Source organism: Thermochaetoides thermophila (genome assembly GCF_000221225.1).
Source record: "Thermochaetoides thermophila DSM 1495 unplaced genomic scaffold scf7180000011818, whole genome shotgun sequence".
Classification (NCBI taxonomy): Eukaryota; Fungi; Ascomycota; class Sordariomycetes; order Sordariales; family Chaetomiaceae; genus Thermochaetoides; species Thermochaetoides thermophila.
Window position 1 is genome coordinate 1,568,867 of NW_006383034.1, and position 15,687 is coordinate 1,584,553.

Genomic DNA, 15,687 nt, shown 5'->3' on the forward strand with positions numbered 1-15,687 from the left:
TCCGAATAATGGATCTAGAAGACAATCTGGAGGAATACGAATTGGGATGATGAAAAATTCTGCGCGGAACAAATGAAGTAGCCGTCAGAATATGCCCGCCTAAAAAAGAGAGATTGGAAGCTTCCATTGTCATGAGACAGGCCCATCAGCAGATTGCTTGTTCGAACCGAGCCCCTGGGACCCTCCCAAGATCAAGCATGCGGTCCAGCCCGATGATCACCGCCAAGCCCCTGACCGGCAAAACGGTGCCCTCCGCCGGGTCTGGTCTTTGCCGTCTTCGGTGGAGGCTTCCATGCTTTCCAGGATTCTTGATCCTAGGAATCTGATTCCTGAGAGCAGGGGGTTTTCCGATTTGAGCATGTCAGAGTCCACCTAAGGGTGGATGAGAATTGATGAGCGTGCTCGGGGCAGGCTCTCCGAGCCGCGCACCTAGTCGCCGACAGGCCAAGCGTTTGTGGTTTACTTGTGGTGAGGATAACAACTGTTACACCGCAGCGATCGATCATGAAGGTCGAGGTTCGATCGAGGGAAAGACAACGAGACCCTGGAGCCCGGTCTGTAATTCCCGCACTCCCACTTACGACACTCACAGATATGTTACGTGCGGCATGCAACTCCGGATCCGACTATCACGCGGATTCCCTGCAGCGGATGCAGTCCAACGGCTCACCAAGCGCCCACAGCCCAGGTACATGCGTTAACGACCAGCAGGGCCCTGCTTGGTCAATGCCTACCCGGTCCGGTCGTGATACTTAGTCAGGAAACCAGACCCAAAATATGGAACGAACCGCTTTTGATGAAGTGGAAAGCATGGGTCTGTCAGAAACACCCGGCATGGATTCTTGCAAGCTTTTGATCATTCGAGACACGCGTCCATCATGACAAGACTTTTTAAAGGCCCCAGTTCTCGTCATCGGCCCGCCTTCACACTCCGCAGCCGCTACTTACACTAGATGCCACCCTCTATCACCCGACGGCTGGATCTCCCTTCGGGTGATGTGTAATTCAAAAGGAGTATCCCACCTGATACATCAGGAATTACTCACCGCAGGCGTCCGGTCTCAACACTGCAGTCAGGCTTTGGTCCAGTCTAAAACCACCATTCGAGAACCACTTCCACTCAACCAAGCAAGATGGCAGAGGCTGCAACTCGACCTCCGCCGAAGGCCGTCAAGGACAAGAAATGCCCGTATTGTCACCAGGCGTTTACGTCTTCGTCTCTCGGCCGTCATCTGGACCTCTACATCCGGCCCAACAACCCCAAGGCCCCCGATGGCATCCACGATGTCGAAGCCATTCGGAAGTTGCGCGCCAATATTACCCGCAGACAGCCCAAGGGCTCCCGAAGGAACGCCTCCATTTCAGGCACTCCCGCTGCTGCCACAGCGAGCAAGAGCGGTGATGCCAACTCGTCTGCCCCGCGGTCTCCTTTGACCCTGAGGGATTTGTCCAGGGAGAGTAGTGTAATCTCAAGGGCCTATGGCTCCAACAGCCTTTGGGACATGACCGATTTGGAAAAAGAAGGAGATGGACGGTATACGCGAGCTACGACGCCAACCCAACAACGTCGGCAGCTACTCAAGCTGCAATTTGACATCAGGCAGCAGCTCCAGGATGCCAAGGACAGGGCAAAAGCTGCAGAACTCGCTCTCAGGGAGTTGGTTGCGTCTTTTCGAGCAGCTCAGTGCGTTTCCCCCGATTTTCTTGCGCCACTTGTGTCGGGTCATGCTGACCCAGATGACAGACAGCAACTCGAGGCGCGCACGGGACCCTTCGACTTTGACCCTTTCTCGTTCGACTTTCCAGCCCTAACTCTTCAGTGTTTGGATCCTCCACCTACTCTGTTTGCCTCTACCCAGCACTCGACACCCACCTCATGGTCCATCCAGCCGCCGAATGAGGGCCAACTGGAGGCGCTGAGGACGTACTTCCGGGAACACTTCCGCCGCTGGAAGCTTGAACAGGCCACCAAGATTGCATCAGCAACTGAAGAGTTGGCAAACGCATCGGCAGGCCAAACAGCGAAGCATGACGCGAAGACTGAGGTCAGCAGGTTCGAACGGGATTCCGAGGAGATGGAAAAGCATGTGGAAGATCATCTGAATGCCACCTACATGATCTGGAGCTCCTTACCGCAGGAGCAACGTGACCATTTGTGGCGACTGGAGCTTGCACGCGCTGTCGGCCGGAAAAAGAAGGATAATAATGAGCTTAAGTTAAAAAATCGTCTACTTCAACAGGAGATCGCGAAGTTGCGGTTGGAAGTCGACCAGCTTCGCAACAAGGACGAGCCACGCGAGTTCAAAGTTGTTTCCCCTTCGACACTGTATTTGGATGAGAAGATGCTAAGTCTGTTACTGGAGGAGGGGCTGTTGAGCGGAAAGAACGGTCTGGGCTTAAGCCTGGCTGACCGCAACGTAGACCTCTCTAACGTTGTCTCGGCTGCCATTAATAGATGGAAGGATGTCATCGTCGCGGAGCGGACTGTCCTGGGTGGCTTACAGGCACAGAGACCACTTGTTTCCAGGGCACCAAGCCCAACACCGTCAACTGCTAGACTGGATCAACAGTCACTGTCGCAGCCGGCCACTTCGATGCCCACTCCTGTCGCGAGCTATCCCCCTTCTGGGACCTCAACGGCGCTTTCACTTACGCCAACTGGGACAGCATCCGCTTCGGCTCCGGTGCTGGCGACAACCGCCCAAGTTACAGGAGCAGCAAGTGATGTCGATGAATCCATGAGTGACCATGATGGTGAAGGCGACGAAGACGGTGATGCAGATGGCGATGCGGACGGAGACGCCGATGCCGATGCAGACTCTGGTCCCGCAGGTTCGAGCGAAAATAATCCAGATGCCAACCACGGAACTGGACATGATGTCGACGGCGATGCTGAAGGAGATGTTGACGGCGACGCCGAGATGGACACAGATCCTGAACCGGGCCCGGCTCAGGTCCCGGATACAACACCGTCCAATAACGCGGCAGCGATGACATACACACATGCGCATCTGCAGCCCCTCCACCAAGCAACTCCACATCATTCGCCGCAGCTACCCCAGACGCAACTGCAGATCCATCCCCAACCACAGCATACACTGCCTCAGCATCTTCAGCAACACCAGTCGGTGCAAGCTCAGATCCAGCAGCAGCAGCAGCAGCTGCACCATGCTCTCGCCATGGCTCAGGTCTCACAACATCAGCAGACCCAGCAACATGAGATAGCTGCGGCGCATATAGTTGGAGGAATGGCACATCACGGAGTTCTGCACGGCGGGATGCCTGGGTGGGAGACGGGATGCTGACCTAGGAGCGGGGGAAAAAGAGGGGGGAGAAGAGTGACACTGGGAACATGGTGCAGTTTCTCTCGGAGTGTGAATAGGAAGCTTCTGTGGATAGACATATCGTATATAGATCAAAATTCGGTAGTGCCATTGTAAGTCACAAGCTGACCTTTTAGCTCCTCCGCCAGATCAACCATTAAAAAGTCGAGCAATTCCGTGCGTATTAAGCAGCCGGGGAAGGCGGGAAACACTAGCTTCTGTGTTGAAACATGCCTAGGTCCCCTCAGGTGACATGCGAACTGGCGATTCTCCAAATTCTTGAACCAACCTTCTCAAGCTTTCGTGCACAACCCTCCTCGTGATGCTCAGGGGCTTGGGAGAGAGCCAAAGACCGACGAAGATGTGAAGTGGGTAAATCCTACGATTGCAAGACAGGGTTAGGGTTAGTTCACTCACAATCCTCCTACATGAGCCATGTCTTGGCTCAACGCAGCCACACAAGCCACATCAAGTGTGATATCAATAACGCCAACCCCTCCATGACTCACCCCGCCGATCCCTGAAGTTTCAGCAAAAAAATTCACCCCACAGCGGGGTATATTTCCAACAAGTGGGACCGCAAGGAGAAACCTCTCGTCTTGTCTCGTCTACACAACAGCGACGTCGGACCTTAAGAAAGCCAGCAAACCATAAGGGGACTCGCAATTGCGCACCTTTTGTGATTCCGCTGCTCTCGAATTTTTAAATCCTATAAAATTGCCCCTGTGTCGCTCGAACTTTTCGAGGAAGTTTCACAGGCCCGGCGCGAACCAACAGCCATTCCACAAACCAACACCCCACCAACACATCAGCACACAGCCGACCAATTGATCGCCAACCAAGCGAAAGCAATTACCACCATGGCTTCCTCGAACGCCTCCGTCCCCAATAACGAGGGGTCTGCTGCCCCGGCGGCTGCGCCCAAGCCGCCGACGGAGGAGATGGCCAATCTCCACCTGGATGAGGTGACGGGAGAGTGGGTGTCCAAGACGGAGTTGAAAAAGCGCCAGAAGCAGCGCCAGCGTGAGGCCGACAAGGCGGCTAAGGCGGCGGCTGCCCCGAAGCCTACTGCTAAACCCAAGGTTGCGGGCGGCGACGAGGAGAAGGATCTGAATCCCAACCAGTATTATGAGATCCGCACGCGCCATGTCGCTGAGCGTATGTATATTGAAAAAGGGGAACATATGTGAAGAGCGGACGCTAACGGGACAACAGTACTCAAGAATCCCGAGACCAACCCGTATCCGCACAAGTTCCAGGTCACCTACGATGACTCCAAGTTCCATGAGGAGTTTCGTCACCTCAAGTCGGGCGAGACCTGCCCCGAGCGCGAGCTGCGCATTGCTGGCCGCATCTACAACAAGCGCGCCAGCGGCTCCAAGCTGATCTTCTACGGTATGCTCTTCTTTCATACCGCTGTGGTTCTTTGCTGACAACGCAGATATCCGCACGTCGGCTGACGCTGTCAGCATCGGCACGCACATCCAAATCGTGTGCCAGGCGCAGAACGTCAAGGAGGGTGCTCTGCCGTTCGAAAAGCAGCATGAGAACATTCGCCGTGGAGACATCATTGGAATTGTTGGTTTCGCTGGTCGCACCAACCCAAAGAACCGCCAAGCTGAGGGCAAGGAGGGCGAGCTGTCCATCTTTGCGACCGAGATCGTCCTACTCAGTCCCTGCCTGCACATGCTGCCAAGCGTGCGCTTCCCGTTCTCGGATAGCGAGCAGCGGTGAGTTTTGATTATTTGGATCTGTGTAAGGTGTATTTTCTGACGGAAATAGCGCTCGTATGCGCTACCTTGACATGCTCTGGAACGACAAGACTCGCCAAATTCTCTGGCAGCGCAGCCGTATGGTGCGCTTTATTCGCGAGTGTACGTACTGTAATGCTCTGGAGAAGGTTTGGTATACTAACTGTGGTCAGTCTTCCATCAGCGTCGCTTCGTTGAGGTTGAGACTCCGATGATGAATTCTATTGCTGGCGGTGCCACTGCTGTAGGTTGCGGAACCTGAGATTTGGTTGAAGTTTTTGCTAATTCAACAGCTTCCGTTTATCACCCATCACAATGACCTTGACATGGACATGTACTTGCGTGTTGCCCCTGAGCTGTTCCTCAAGAAGATGATTGTCGGCCAGTTCGGCAAGGTCTTCGAAATTGGCAAGAACTTCCGTAACGAGGGCATCGATCTCACCCACAACCCCGAGTTCACTTCGTGCGAGTTCTATTGGGCGTACGCTGATGTGTACGACCTGATGTCGCTGACGGAGGAGCTCGTGTCATCGCTCGTTAAGGAGTTAACCGGCTCCTACAAGACGACCTTCACAACACAACACGGCGAGACCTTTGAGGTCAACTGGGAGGCTCCCTGGCGCCGCGTCGAGATGATCCCCGAGCTGGAACGCGTGACCGGCGAGAAGTTCCCGCCGTACGATCAGCTGCACACCGAGGAGACCAACCAATTCCTGCAGCGGCTGTGCAAGAAGATGAACGTCGAATGCCCGCCGCCGCTCACCAACGCGCGCATGATCGACAAGCTGACGGGCGAGTTCATCGAGTCGACCTGCATCAACCCGACCTTCATCCTCAACCATCCGCAAATGATGAGCCCGCTCGCCAAGTACCACCGCGATCAGAAGGGTCTGTGCGAGCGCTTCGAGGTGTTCGTCTGCAAGAAGGAGATTGCCAATGCCTACACCGAGTTGAACAACCCCTTCGACCAGCGCCTGCGCTTCGAGGAGCAGGCTCGCCAGAAGGCCCAGGGTGACGATGAGGCGTATGTGAAACCCACAAAATCGTTCCATGTTGGATGTAATGCTAATATCTCTGCAGTCAGCTCATCGACGAGAGCTTCCTCCACGCCATGGAGTACGGTCTGCCTCCGACGGGTGGTTGGGGCCTGGGTATCGACCGTCTGGCCATGTTCATCACCAACAACTACTCGATCCGCGAAGTCATTGCTTTCCCCTTCCTGCGTGAGGAGAAGACGGCGCCCAAGGAGAAATTCGCGGCTGAAATCGCGAACGTTCAGCCCCTCCCTGAGGAGGGTATCCGTAAGTGATGAGTTACTTGGTGGTTACGGGATGCAAATGCTGATGGCTGTGCCGCAGCCCACAAATAAACCTTGGAATGGACCTGAAGCGCGGCGTGAGGTAGTAATAGAGGTTTCCTGTTAGGGTTTTGAAATGTTGATAGGAAAAAGATAGAAAACGGGTAGTATTCACTGATGTAGTTGGCATGGTATGTCATGTAGGGCCAAGTGTGAATTGATGTTTTTGCAGCGCTGTAGTAGGTGGTTTTTTGCTCGAGTCGAACTGAACCTGTCTGGCTATGTAGTGTTTGGGGTTATCAGTGGGAAAGTGGCGAGCAGTTCTCGTCAACCAGGGATTCCTTCACTGATATTTGCCGCTGAGCACACAACACTATATTTGGAGTTTTACGCAAAGGTAAAGCTTCAATAGCAGTGGTACAACCTATAAGTCAAACATTGCCACTCATTGCACTTTATGTCCTGGAGAGCTTCTTTGGCGACTACTCCTAAATTGGGAGTTATCATCCCCGAGCCAACAAAGGGTAAAAGCAATGAGTCATTTCTATACTCGATCAATATACCCACTGACCCTGTATCGCTGCCAACAGGATCGGTGGGCTTACAGTGCCCTGGTGGAGCTCGGCCGGCCGGCGGCCATCACCGAAACACCGGACACAACCTGACCTTCAGGCCGGCGATGCCTCCTCCCAACGACGACTCGGCTCCCTGACTCTCGAGCAGGATATCATGTGGAATATGGCTTGGCAACAAATCATGTTACGAAGTGCTGACAAAATGACATGGGTTAGAGCTCGCTGTTTATACTATCTCAATTGACATATCACTCGTTTATCTTCATCTTCCTTTTTTTGGCCCTCCTATATACTCTATTTTGTCTTCTCCTGTCCACTATACACAGCTTTAGCTTTTTCATCGAAACCTTGAGCATTAACAATGTGGCTTGTGTCCACTTACAAGATTTGGGATACCTCCGGCGCCGTCAGCTCGCCATCACCGGTGAAGGTGGATCCTGAACGGAGTCAACGGATCGCCAAGATGGCCCGGAGCCCAGGCCAGCGCTTTTGCCGAGAGCTTTCCGAGACCAGTTCACTTGTGGACGAGCGTCCGCGTTTGTGACCTCGTGGTTGATCATCGCTTTGTCCTTCTTGTGTTGTAATCTCTGGGTGGTTGTCATCATCTCTAGCTCCTTCTTTCTGTAAGATCTTCACTACCTCTCTCTGCTTTATTTTCCATCATGCAATGCGCTTGATTACACAGGTTTGCACTCAGCAGCCATCAGAGGGCCAGAATTGCTTAAAATTTTCCTGGATACATCAGGAGTGGATGTGGATTGCAGAAGTGAGTTCGAAAGGACTTGTAACTCTTATCCTGGCAACGATTTACCTCTTGGGCGAAAGCATGAAGCTCTTGCTCGAAAATAAAGCCAATGTACATCAACGGGATCAAGAAGGAAAGACTGTACATTGGTATGTTTGTAACTGGGACCTGTCTATGGTGGAAGACAAGTCCTCTGGGTATCGATGGAAGTAATGGATGGGCGGATGAGATGACATGTGTGATCGAAACCACTGGCATATTTGAGGGGCAGTTTCACTCGCTCTGACTGCTCCTCCTCGCTCCAACTAAAGAGAGCATTATGGATGGATGTGTTCCCGTAAAAATTCCGTATGTAAGTTGCGGCGATAGCGCCTTGGCCTTGAATGATGATCAGCTCCAGTGCATCAGGTGGTAAATTGCCCGATGTCTTTGCCATGTGTAGTGGGGTTGATCCCTCACCATTTGATGATCGACAACAGCATCATTTCCAAAGAACATTTTTTCAGGTCTCGAAATAAACCCCTACGAACTGCCGCGTAGATTGTGACCTGTTTCCCGGGGTGCTCATATTGATATCCATTTCTGGAATTCCAAGGAACTGTAGAATGATCTTTCTTACTACGGCACTATAAAATTCGCGACCATGATTCTCAATTGCTAAATGCAAGGGCGTGTCATCATCAGGATCAACATTGTTGGCAATCTGTGGAACTTGTGTCACCAGATGATTAACAATGACAGCCGCTTCACCAAATGTTTTGTTAGCGCAATAATGGAGCAAAGTGGCATATCTTTCCTTGTCATCCTTCTCCTGATGCTGGGTATTTTTTTATAGGAGGAACTTCTCTCGGAGGGCGTTGACCAGTTTGTCACTGTGCTCTTTGGGATGACTGAGCAAGTCGAATTGGGATTGGAGCAATTCTTCAACAAAATACCACTAGTGATATCTGGCTGTGGTAAATTGGAGTCTTCTCCCAGCAGCAGAAGTGCTTTGTAAGGTTGCTTTTAGCATCTTGTTCTCATTATGCATCAGTTTTATAGAACCAAAGAGGTCAGTGACTGCAAGTAGATTCATGAGACTCCGATCTCTTTGATTATATCCTGGTCATGTTCCTTTTTCTGTCTCCAAGGGTGGTGTGAAAGACCGTCCACAGACATCGTGGTTGGGAGGATAATGATCCTAGGATGCAACATGGAATTTCAAGATAGACTGTTGTGTCTCTTTATTCTGTCTTCAATAAAAGTAGTCGAGATTATTCCCTTGAGAAGTTCCATCCTCCTTACTCTGTTGTGCATGATAAATCAGTACAACATTGCATACTTTATAAGTACGTATGTCTCCCATATCTGGTTCTGTATGGTGCCGGCATTATGTCATTCGTAGTATAAGCAGGGTACAGCAAGCTCTTTGAATTTCTGAAGCAGATACGTAACTTGAAGTGAGATGAAGGGTATTCCGTGTTGATGGTGTTGAGAAATTGATCGAAAAATCTTATGGTTGAGCGCGCTTCATTCGTCTTTACATCTTTTTGCCTGAATGTATCCTGGATATGCGTTCTTCTGTTTCAGCCTCGTCCAAAGCATCAAGGAGGATCCAAACGTGGTGCCCTTCCAGCGCTTGGTCAACGGCAGATTTCCAGTACTCCTGAGCTCAGTGATATGCCAGTCCCAATGTCCTCGTACTGCAGGACCACTCTCCTTTTTCTCATCAAATCTGTTGACATTTGATTGTGGAATAAACTTTGTTTGATCGATAAACTTCGTGAAGTAAAGACCGAAAAAGTTCGAGACGAGCCCTCTGCAACGGGGAACCACAACCATGAAAGAAGAAAGGACAAGATAATATCAAGTGGCGTTTCAAAATCCTTACTATTGCAGGGCAAGCTAAGACATCAGTGTAGACTTCCAGAACAGGCTTCCCTTGGATTCACAAGACACTGTGTTTTGGACTGTGATCCAGTCAATGAACTTGGGATGTTGCTGAATCACCAGACTCTATCACAAGTATGGCTCATTGACAAGGCTTCCAACTTCAAGAAGTTGTGTGCCTGAGATTACAATCACGAGCACCTTTCCTAAAACAGAGCGACTTTCTTCGCAGCATATGTCCTGAACGCTCCCGTGTAGACATCACACAACTGGAGAAAAGAAAAGAGTGCATGAAAAGAAGAAACAAAGATATATACTTTGCTTATAGGCTGCCGGGCTCTTGTTAAAACCTGAACACCTATTGTGGTAAGATGCGGGCAGTCCACGAATAACCAAAGAGACGGAGAGCATGTCTATGGGGTCACAGAGAGAAATGGGTAAGTGGTCCTAATCCCAAAGCACTTAGGGCTTGAGGTTTACGGTGCAAAGACTATCTCAAACAAGCCAAAAGGCAGGAAAGTGAGCAGTGAATCACGAATGAGTCACGAAAATGTCATCGCACAATTTTGTCAATTCAGCTCATCTACCAGCTGCGAGTCTGACTACCCAACAGCTTGGTCACTTGCAGCCAGTTTTTCTACCTTCAACCCAAGTGATGATGATGCCCAGAGTTCCAAAAGTCCGCACTGCAGGCGTTTAGCCATGCATTCCATCTGTATATAGTTCCCCCATATTATACCTCAAGGAAAAAAAAAGCGCCGGTATCCCAATGCTCAGCTCAACAGCAAACCAGACAAGGAAACAAAAAAGGAAAAGTACCCAGTCTATCCAACTATATGTCAACTTCAAGCTCAAACCCCATTTTACACAACTGGCGCAGCCTTCTTAACATCCTCAGTAGCCTCGCTCTCATACTTCTTGAAGTTCTCCAGGAAGAGCTTGCCAAGCTTCTTAACCTCAGTCTCGAAGCTCTGGGCACCAGCAGTCCAGGCGTTCTTGGGGTTGAGCAGCTCCGAGGGCACACCGGGGCAGGTCTTGGGCACCTGGAGGTTGAAGACCTCATAGGTCTCGTACTCGACCTTGGCCAGCTCTCCCGAGTGGATGGCGTCGAGGATGGCACGCGTGTACTTGAGCGGGCAGCGCTTGCCTCCCTGGGCGAAGCCGGCGCCGACCCAACCGGTGTTGAGCAGCCAGGCGTTGGCGTTATGCTGCTCGATCTTGTCGGCGAGCATCTTGGCATAGCGCATGGGGTGAAGGGCCAGGAAGGGCTGAGCGAAGCAGGACGAGAAGGTCGCCTGAGGCTCGAGAACACCGTCCTCAGTGCCGGCCATCTTGGAGGTGTAGCCCGAGATGAAGTGGAACATGGTCTGTGCGCGGTTGAGCTTGGAGATTGGGGGCAGGACGCCACGGGCATCGCAGGTGAGGAGGATGATGTTCTTGGGGTGGCTATTGCTGATGCAGGGGATCTTGGCGTTGTTGATGTACTCAATGGGGTAGGCGCAGCGAGTGTTCTCAGTGAGGGTAGCGTCATCGTAGTCGACCTCGCGGGTGACGGGGTCGAAGACGACGTTCTCGAGGACAGAACCGAAGCGGATGGCGTTGAAAATATCGGGCTCCTTCTCGGCCGAGAGGCCGATGCACTTGGCATAGCAGCCGCCCTCGATGTTGAAGACGCCGCGGTCGCTCCAGCAGTGCTCGTCGTCGCCGATCAGAGCGCGGTTGGGGTCGGCAGACAGAGTGGTTTTACCAGTACCGGACAGACCGAAGAACAGAGTGACGTCGCCGTCCTTGCCCTCGTTGGCAGAGGAGTGCAGGGTCAGGATGTTGTGCTTGATGGGGCCCTCGTAGAACATGACGGTGAAGATGCCCTTCTTCATCTCACCGGCGTACTCGGTGCCAAGGATGACCATCTCCTTCTCGGCAAAGTTGATGGCGACGGAGGTTGACGAGGTCATGCCCTCAGTGAAGCGGTTGGCCGGGAAGGAGCCGGCATTGTAAATGGTGTAGTCGGGGTGGAAGTTCTCGAGCTCCTCACGAGGGGGGCGGATGAGCATGTTGCGCATGAAGAGGGCATGGTAAGCACGCGCGCAGACGACGCGGACCTTGATACGGTACTTCTCGTCCCAGCCGGCATAGCCGTCGACGACGTAGATGCGATTGCGGGTGTTGAGGTAGTCGATGGCGCGCTCGCGGTTGATCTTCCAGACCTGCTGGGTGTTAGCGGGGGCTCCTTGTTATTGCTGGGATTACAAATCAATGAAATCAAGTCAATCTTCATTGTTGCCGTCGTCCCCGTGACTGCGATCGCCGTCGTCATCACCATGGTAATCTGGTGATCGTCGATCACCGCATCACGTGACTCCGGGTTGTCCGGGGCCGATGTGGGGGAGATCGGCATTGGCGCCAGCGGAGCGTTGTGGGAGTCGGCTGTGGTGTGGGGCACTTCCCCGGCCGTTTCGGACGAGGGGGTGCAGCTATGACGAAAGCGATAGGGGCTGGCTGGCTCGGCCCAAAGCTCGGGTAGACATGCAAAACAGATCTTTGCGATGTCGCCGCTGATTGCCACGCAGCTTCAGGACAAATGGGGAAATTGCTACTTCGGGTCATTTTGACCAATTGTCTTGGAATGCAGTTTTCCCCAGTTTGTCCCGCTTTCGTATCCGAGGACACAGTTCATTCTTTGGTTGCCAATCTGTTGCCGCCTCAGCCGGCGGCTATCCGCGGACAAAGGCAATACAACCAGGCCAGACGAATGGAATCGTATTTGACAGACATCGAGGGATGAATGAATGAAGCTTACCTCAGGGCTCATGGGCTTGTTGACAGGACCCCACCAGATGTCCTTCTCTGATGTCGGCTCCTTGACAATGCGCTTGTCTTGGGGTGACCGGCCGGTCTTCTTGCCAGAGTAGGCTGTGAGGGCGCCGCTGGAGGTAATAGCGGTACCAGTCTCGTACACGAGGGCATCCTCGTAGAGCTGAGCAACAGAGGGGTTGTGGATCTGGGCTAGTCAGCACTGCTATCTGCTAAAAGTCTTCACATCGGGCAAGGCGAGGGCACTTACAATCGCGACGCGGTTGTAGTCGATGTGAGCCTTGTCGTGAAGCTCCTGCTCAATTTCGGTGTGTTCCGTCCGGACGCTGGTGAGATGTTTAGTCAGCATCAATGTCTTTGGCTGTGACTGAGAGGGATAGCACATACGGGACACCGCCGGGGTGAAGACCGGTCCTATTGACAGCGTTGTTGATCATGTTGGCGGGATAGTAGAGTTCTGGGGAAGAGAGAAGCTGGCTGCTATGGCCGTTGACGGTTGTGCTTGATGAGCTTGAGTAGAACGAATTGCCAGCAACGACGGGGTGCTTCATGGTTCTTAAGTGCTTTCTGACGAGCTGCCTCTCGGGAAGGCTTGGGGCGTGTGTCGACAGGGGCAGCGGAAACTCGCACCAGTTCGGCAATGGGGAAGGGGTGTGTGTACGGCGAGCCCACACACTGCAGGGTTGACAAGCGTTGCGGATGGAGACGGCGACAGGGGACGACGCGGAGACCGGGACGGCCGGGGACGCAGGCCGGGAACTGGAAGCACGCAAAGTAACCGCAGAGGTGTGAAAGGCACAGCTGATAACACTTAGGCGACAAAGTTCACGAAGCTGCCGCTCCCGAGACAGGTTGCCGACGACAGAGACGCCATTTTTTAAGTAGAACGACAGCTCGTGGGCACGGGCGTGCTGTCCAATAAGGCATGACGACAACATTCTCAGGGCGGTTTGCGATGGCTCTGCGGATCCAACTGTGTGCTCTGTCGCCTGTGTGTTCTATGTGTAGGCAGTTAGGTACCTACCTTGTGATGCCTGTGCTTTCTGGGATCCCTGATCAAAGATGGGCCATCACTGGGCCAGACTCTAGAAGCGTTTCCAGGCCCGGCACTGAGCCCCGGTACGTGTGGATGTAGCATCGGGCTGGCGGTGATTGGGCCTTTGGCCACGAATTGTTTCCGGAGCGCCCCGACGCACCCCTGCTTCCTTTCGGGACTGGCTCACGGTGATGCAGCAGCTTGTCCCTTGGCTGTCCGGGTGGCTGATGGCCGAACGGCACAGACGTACCTTCGTAACTTCACCAGGTACCTATAACGTCATTGTGCTGCTAGTGCTTGACCAGTCTAGCCAACATCTGCACGCTTTTTAAATGAATTACGTTTGTCGGCAGTGCTCTCCGCTGTGAGGACGGGAGCTCCTGTTTGAGGTCTGCATTTATTGTATACTCTACTCTGGTTGACTGCTCTAGAGCTGCTCGCGACGGTTGCGCCAGGGAAGCTGAGCTGCTGCTGTTGGTGGCAACAAGATGCAGCTTTCCTGCCCTGGCAGCGCCAGCAGCACCGGTACCTTTTCACGATTGTGGCTTGTGCTTCCCTTCAACCGTTTCTGAGACATCCCCCTTCCTGTGCTCCTGCCGGGAAAAACAGGGTGCACCGTCCCAAGAAAACGTTGGTTTTGCTCCCCTATTGGGGAAGTGGAGCTCTCATCTCACAAAAGGCTGAGCGCCTTGAGCTTGGGCCTGGCCACATGACTTCCCCCGAGATCAAAACCTGCCCAAACCCTGCCGCCCAGCTACCACGCCGTCATTCTGCAAAGTCTGGCCAGCTATTTTCAGCGCTCACGCGGCAGAGATGAAAAACCTGCGAGTCAGGGGATCAATAAGTTAGAGCTATCAAGCGGAGAGAGTAATTAGTTCCTGAGGCAAATGGAGCAAAGAGAGCGATGAAAGCATCGAGGCCGTCGTCAATACGACAAGGCTGGAGATGACTGGACTAGACAAGAGAGGCCAGCCTTGGCTAGGCCTGTTGACGTGCCAAAGCCCCCCTCTGGACCGCCAAAACGGAATCGATTGGCACGCAGCACCATGCTGCAGCAACAGCATTTCACAGATTTCCATGCTTGACCGCGCTGCGTGCCAAGGCGTCCAGACGCTTGCCATCCCCAAACCGGGGCCGTGGACCGCCCAGATCTTGGCAACCTCCTGCTTCCAGGTTCCGACCTGTTCTCGAAAGAGCCATCTGAAAATGGTACCCCGCGTTCAAAAATGTTTCTGCCTGTGGACGGCAGACGAGCTGACAAGGCTCAGCGATCGCCGCTAAACCCAATCCCGATAGAGCGGCTTCCCCGCGAATTGTCCCCGAGGGAATGGGATCCGCATGCCACACTCTCTCATCGATCAGGAACACCTGATATTCTCTTCTCGATGTCTGTCAACACCGCTTCCCGTCCTGCTGGCTGTTGATGCTTTTTGTCCCTATCAGTGACAGTTGTTGATACCCGTATCCTTCCGGTCCCAGTCTCATCAATTGACGCCGAATTGCCGTCATCAGCGGGCAGATACGGGTTCCGGCACGGGGCAATCTGCGCAAGATACGCTTCCAATCTCGCAGATAGCGAAAGGAGCAAAAGCGCAATTCCGTCGCGATAACAATTGCCCCGCCCTCCACTTCCCCAGGTACGTACGAGCTCACACACCTTTTTAGATACCCCACCCTGTCACCGAACACCACTTTCGTTGCCGACAGTGTTCCGTCATAGGCTCAAACGCTGGCGGGGCACCAGCCAGGTCAAAAGACGCAGCATCTAGCTGTTCCGACTTTGCCCGAGCCCTGGCTGGTAAGCCACAATTACCCAGCAAAGTTATGCGGAATTAGGGTTTTCTGCGACTTTCGAGCGGTCTCGACCACGAGCTCTGTGTACCTGCCCAAAATAGAACGCTACGTGTAAAGAAAAGTTCGACGCGAGAGCTGATGTCGCAGATCATGTCCGCAGCGAGCTTGTTGATTCTTCTTGAAAGCAGAGCGTTACACTGTCATCGCAGCAACAAAAGTGACATCAGACCTCTCGGTAAAACGCCGGGCTGTGCCTTACATAAGCCTGGCACTTATCCAAATATGGAAGTGGCCTATGCGTTCATGCATGTGATTTGAGCCCCTTGGCAATTTGTGTACAATGATTGGCTGGCCAGGTCTGAACACGGCAACTGGCGGTCCGGACTCCAGCAGCCCCAGACCCGATCCTAAGAAGCGCTGGGATTACATGCCCCAGAAAAATCGAAAACGGTCACGCGCACTTGCTTGCTGCTTGCAAACGGC

At 53.0% G+C, this 15,687-nt stretch overlaps 3 protein-coding genes across 3 annotated transcripts; 2 read left to right on the top strand and 1 right to left on the bottom strand.

Annotated features, from left to right (window-relative positions):
- Nucleotides 1-1,133: 1,133 nt before the first annotated feature.
- On the top strand, nucleotides 1,134-3,305 carry CTHT_0044370 (uncharacterized protein; the record flags this gene model as incomplete). Its single annotated transcript, XM_006694766.1, has 1 exon — nucleotides 1,134-3,305. One exon carries the CDS (start codon nucleotides 1,134-1,136, stop codon nucleotides 3,303-3,305), a length of 2,172 nt encoding a protein of 723 aa, XP_006694829.1.
- An 878-nt stretch (nucleotides 3,306-4,183) lies between these two features.
- Nucleotides 4,184-7,083, top strand: CTHT_0044380 (lysyl-tRNA synthetase-like protein; the record flags this gene model as incomplete). Its single annotated transcript, XM_006694767.1, has 8 exons — nucleotides 4,184-4,481; nucleotides 4,539-4,744; nucleotides 4,824-5,053; nucleotides 5,106-5,197; nucleotides 5,248-5,318; nucleotides 5,368-6,098; nucleotides 6,155-6,375; nucleotides 6,962-7,083. The coding sequence occupies 8 exons, from the start codon at nucleotides 4,184-4,186 to the stop codon at nucleotides 7,081-7,083; spliced, it is 1,971 nt and encodes a 656-aa protein (XP_006694830.1).
- A 3,340-nt stretch (nucleotides 7,084-10,423) lies between these two features.
- Nucleotides 10,424-12,925, bottom strand: CTHT_0044390 (phosphoenolpyruvate carboxykinase-like protein; the record flags this gene model as incomplete). The annotated part of the gene is made up of 4 exons (XM_006694768.1): nucleotides 10,424-11,767; nucleotides 12,361-12,561; nucleotides 12,625-12,700; nucleotides 12,762-12,925. The coding sequence occupies 4 exons, from the start codon at nucleotides 12,923-12,925 to the stop codon at nucleotides 10,424-10,426; spliced, it is 1,785 nt and encodes a 594-aa protein (XP_006694831.1).
- Nucleotides 12,926-15,687: the final 2,762 nt, after the last annotated feature.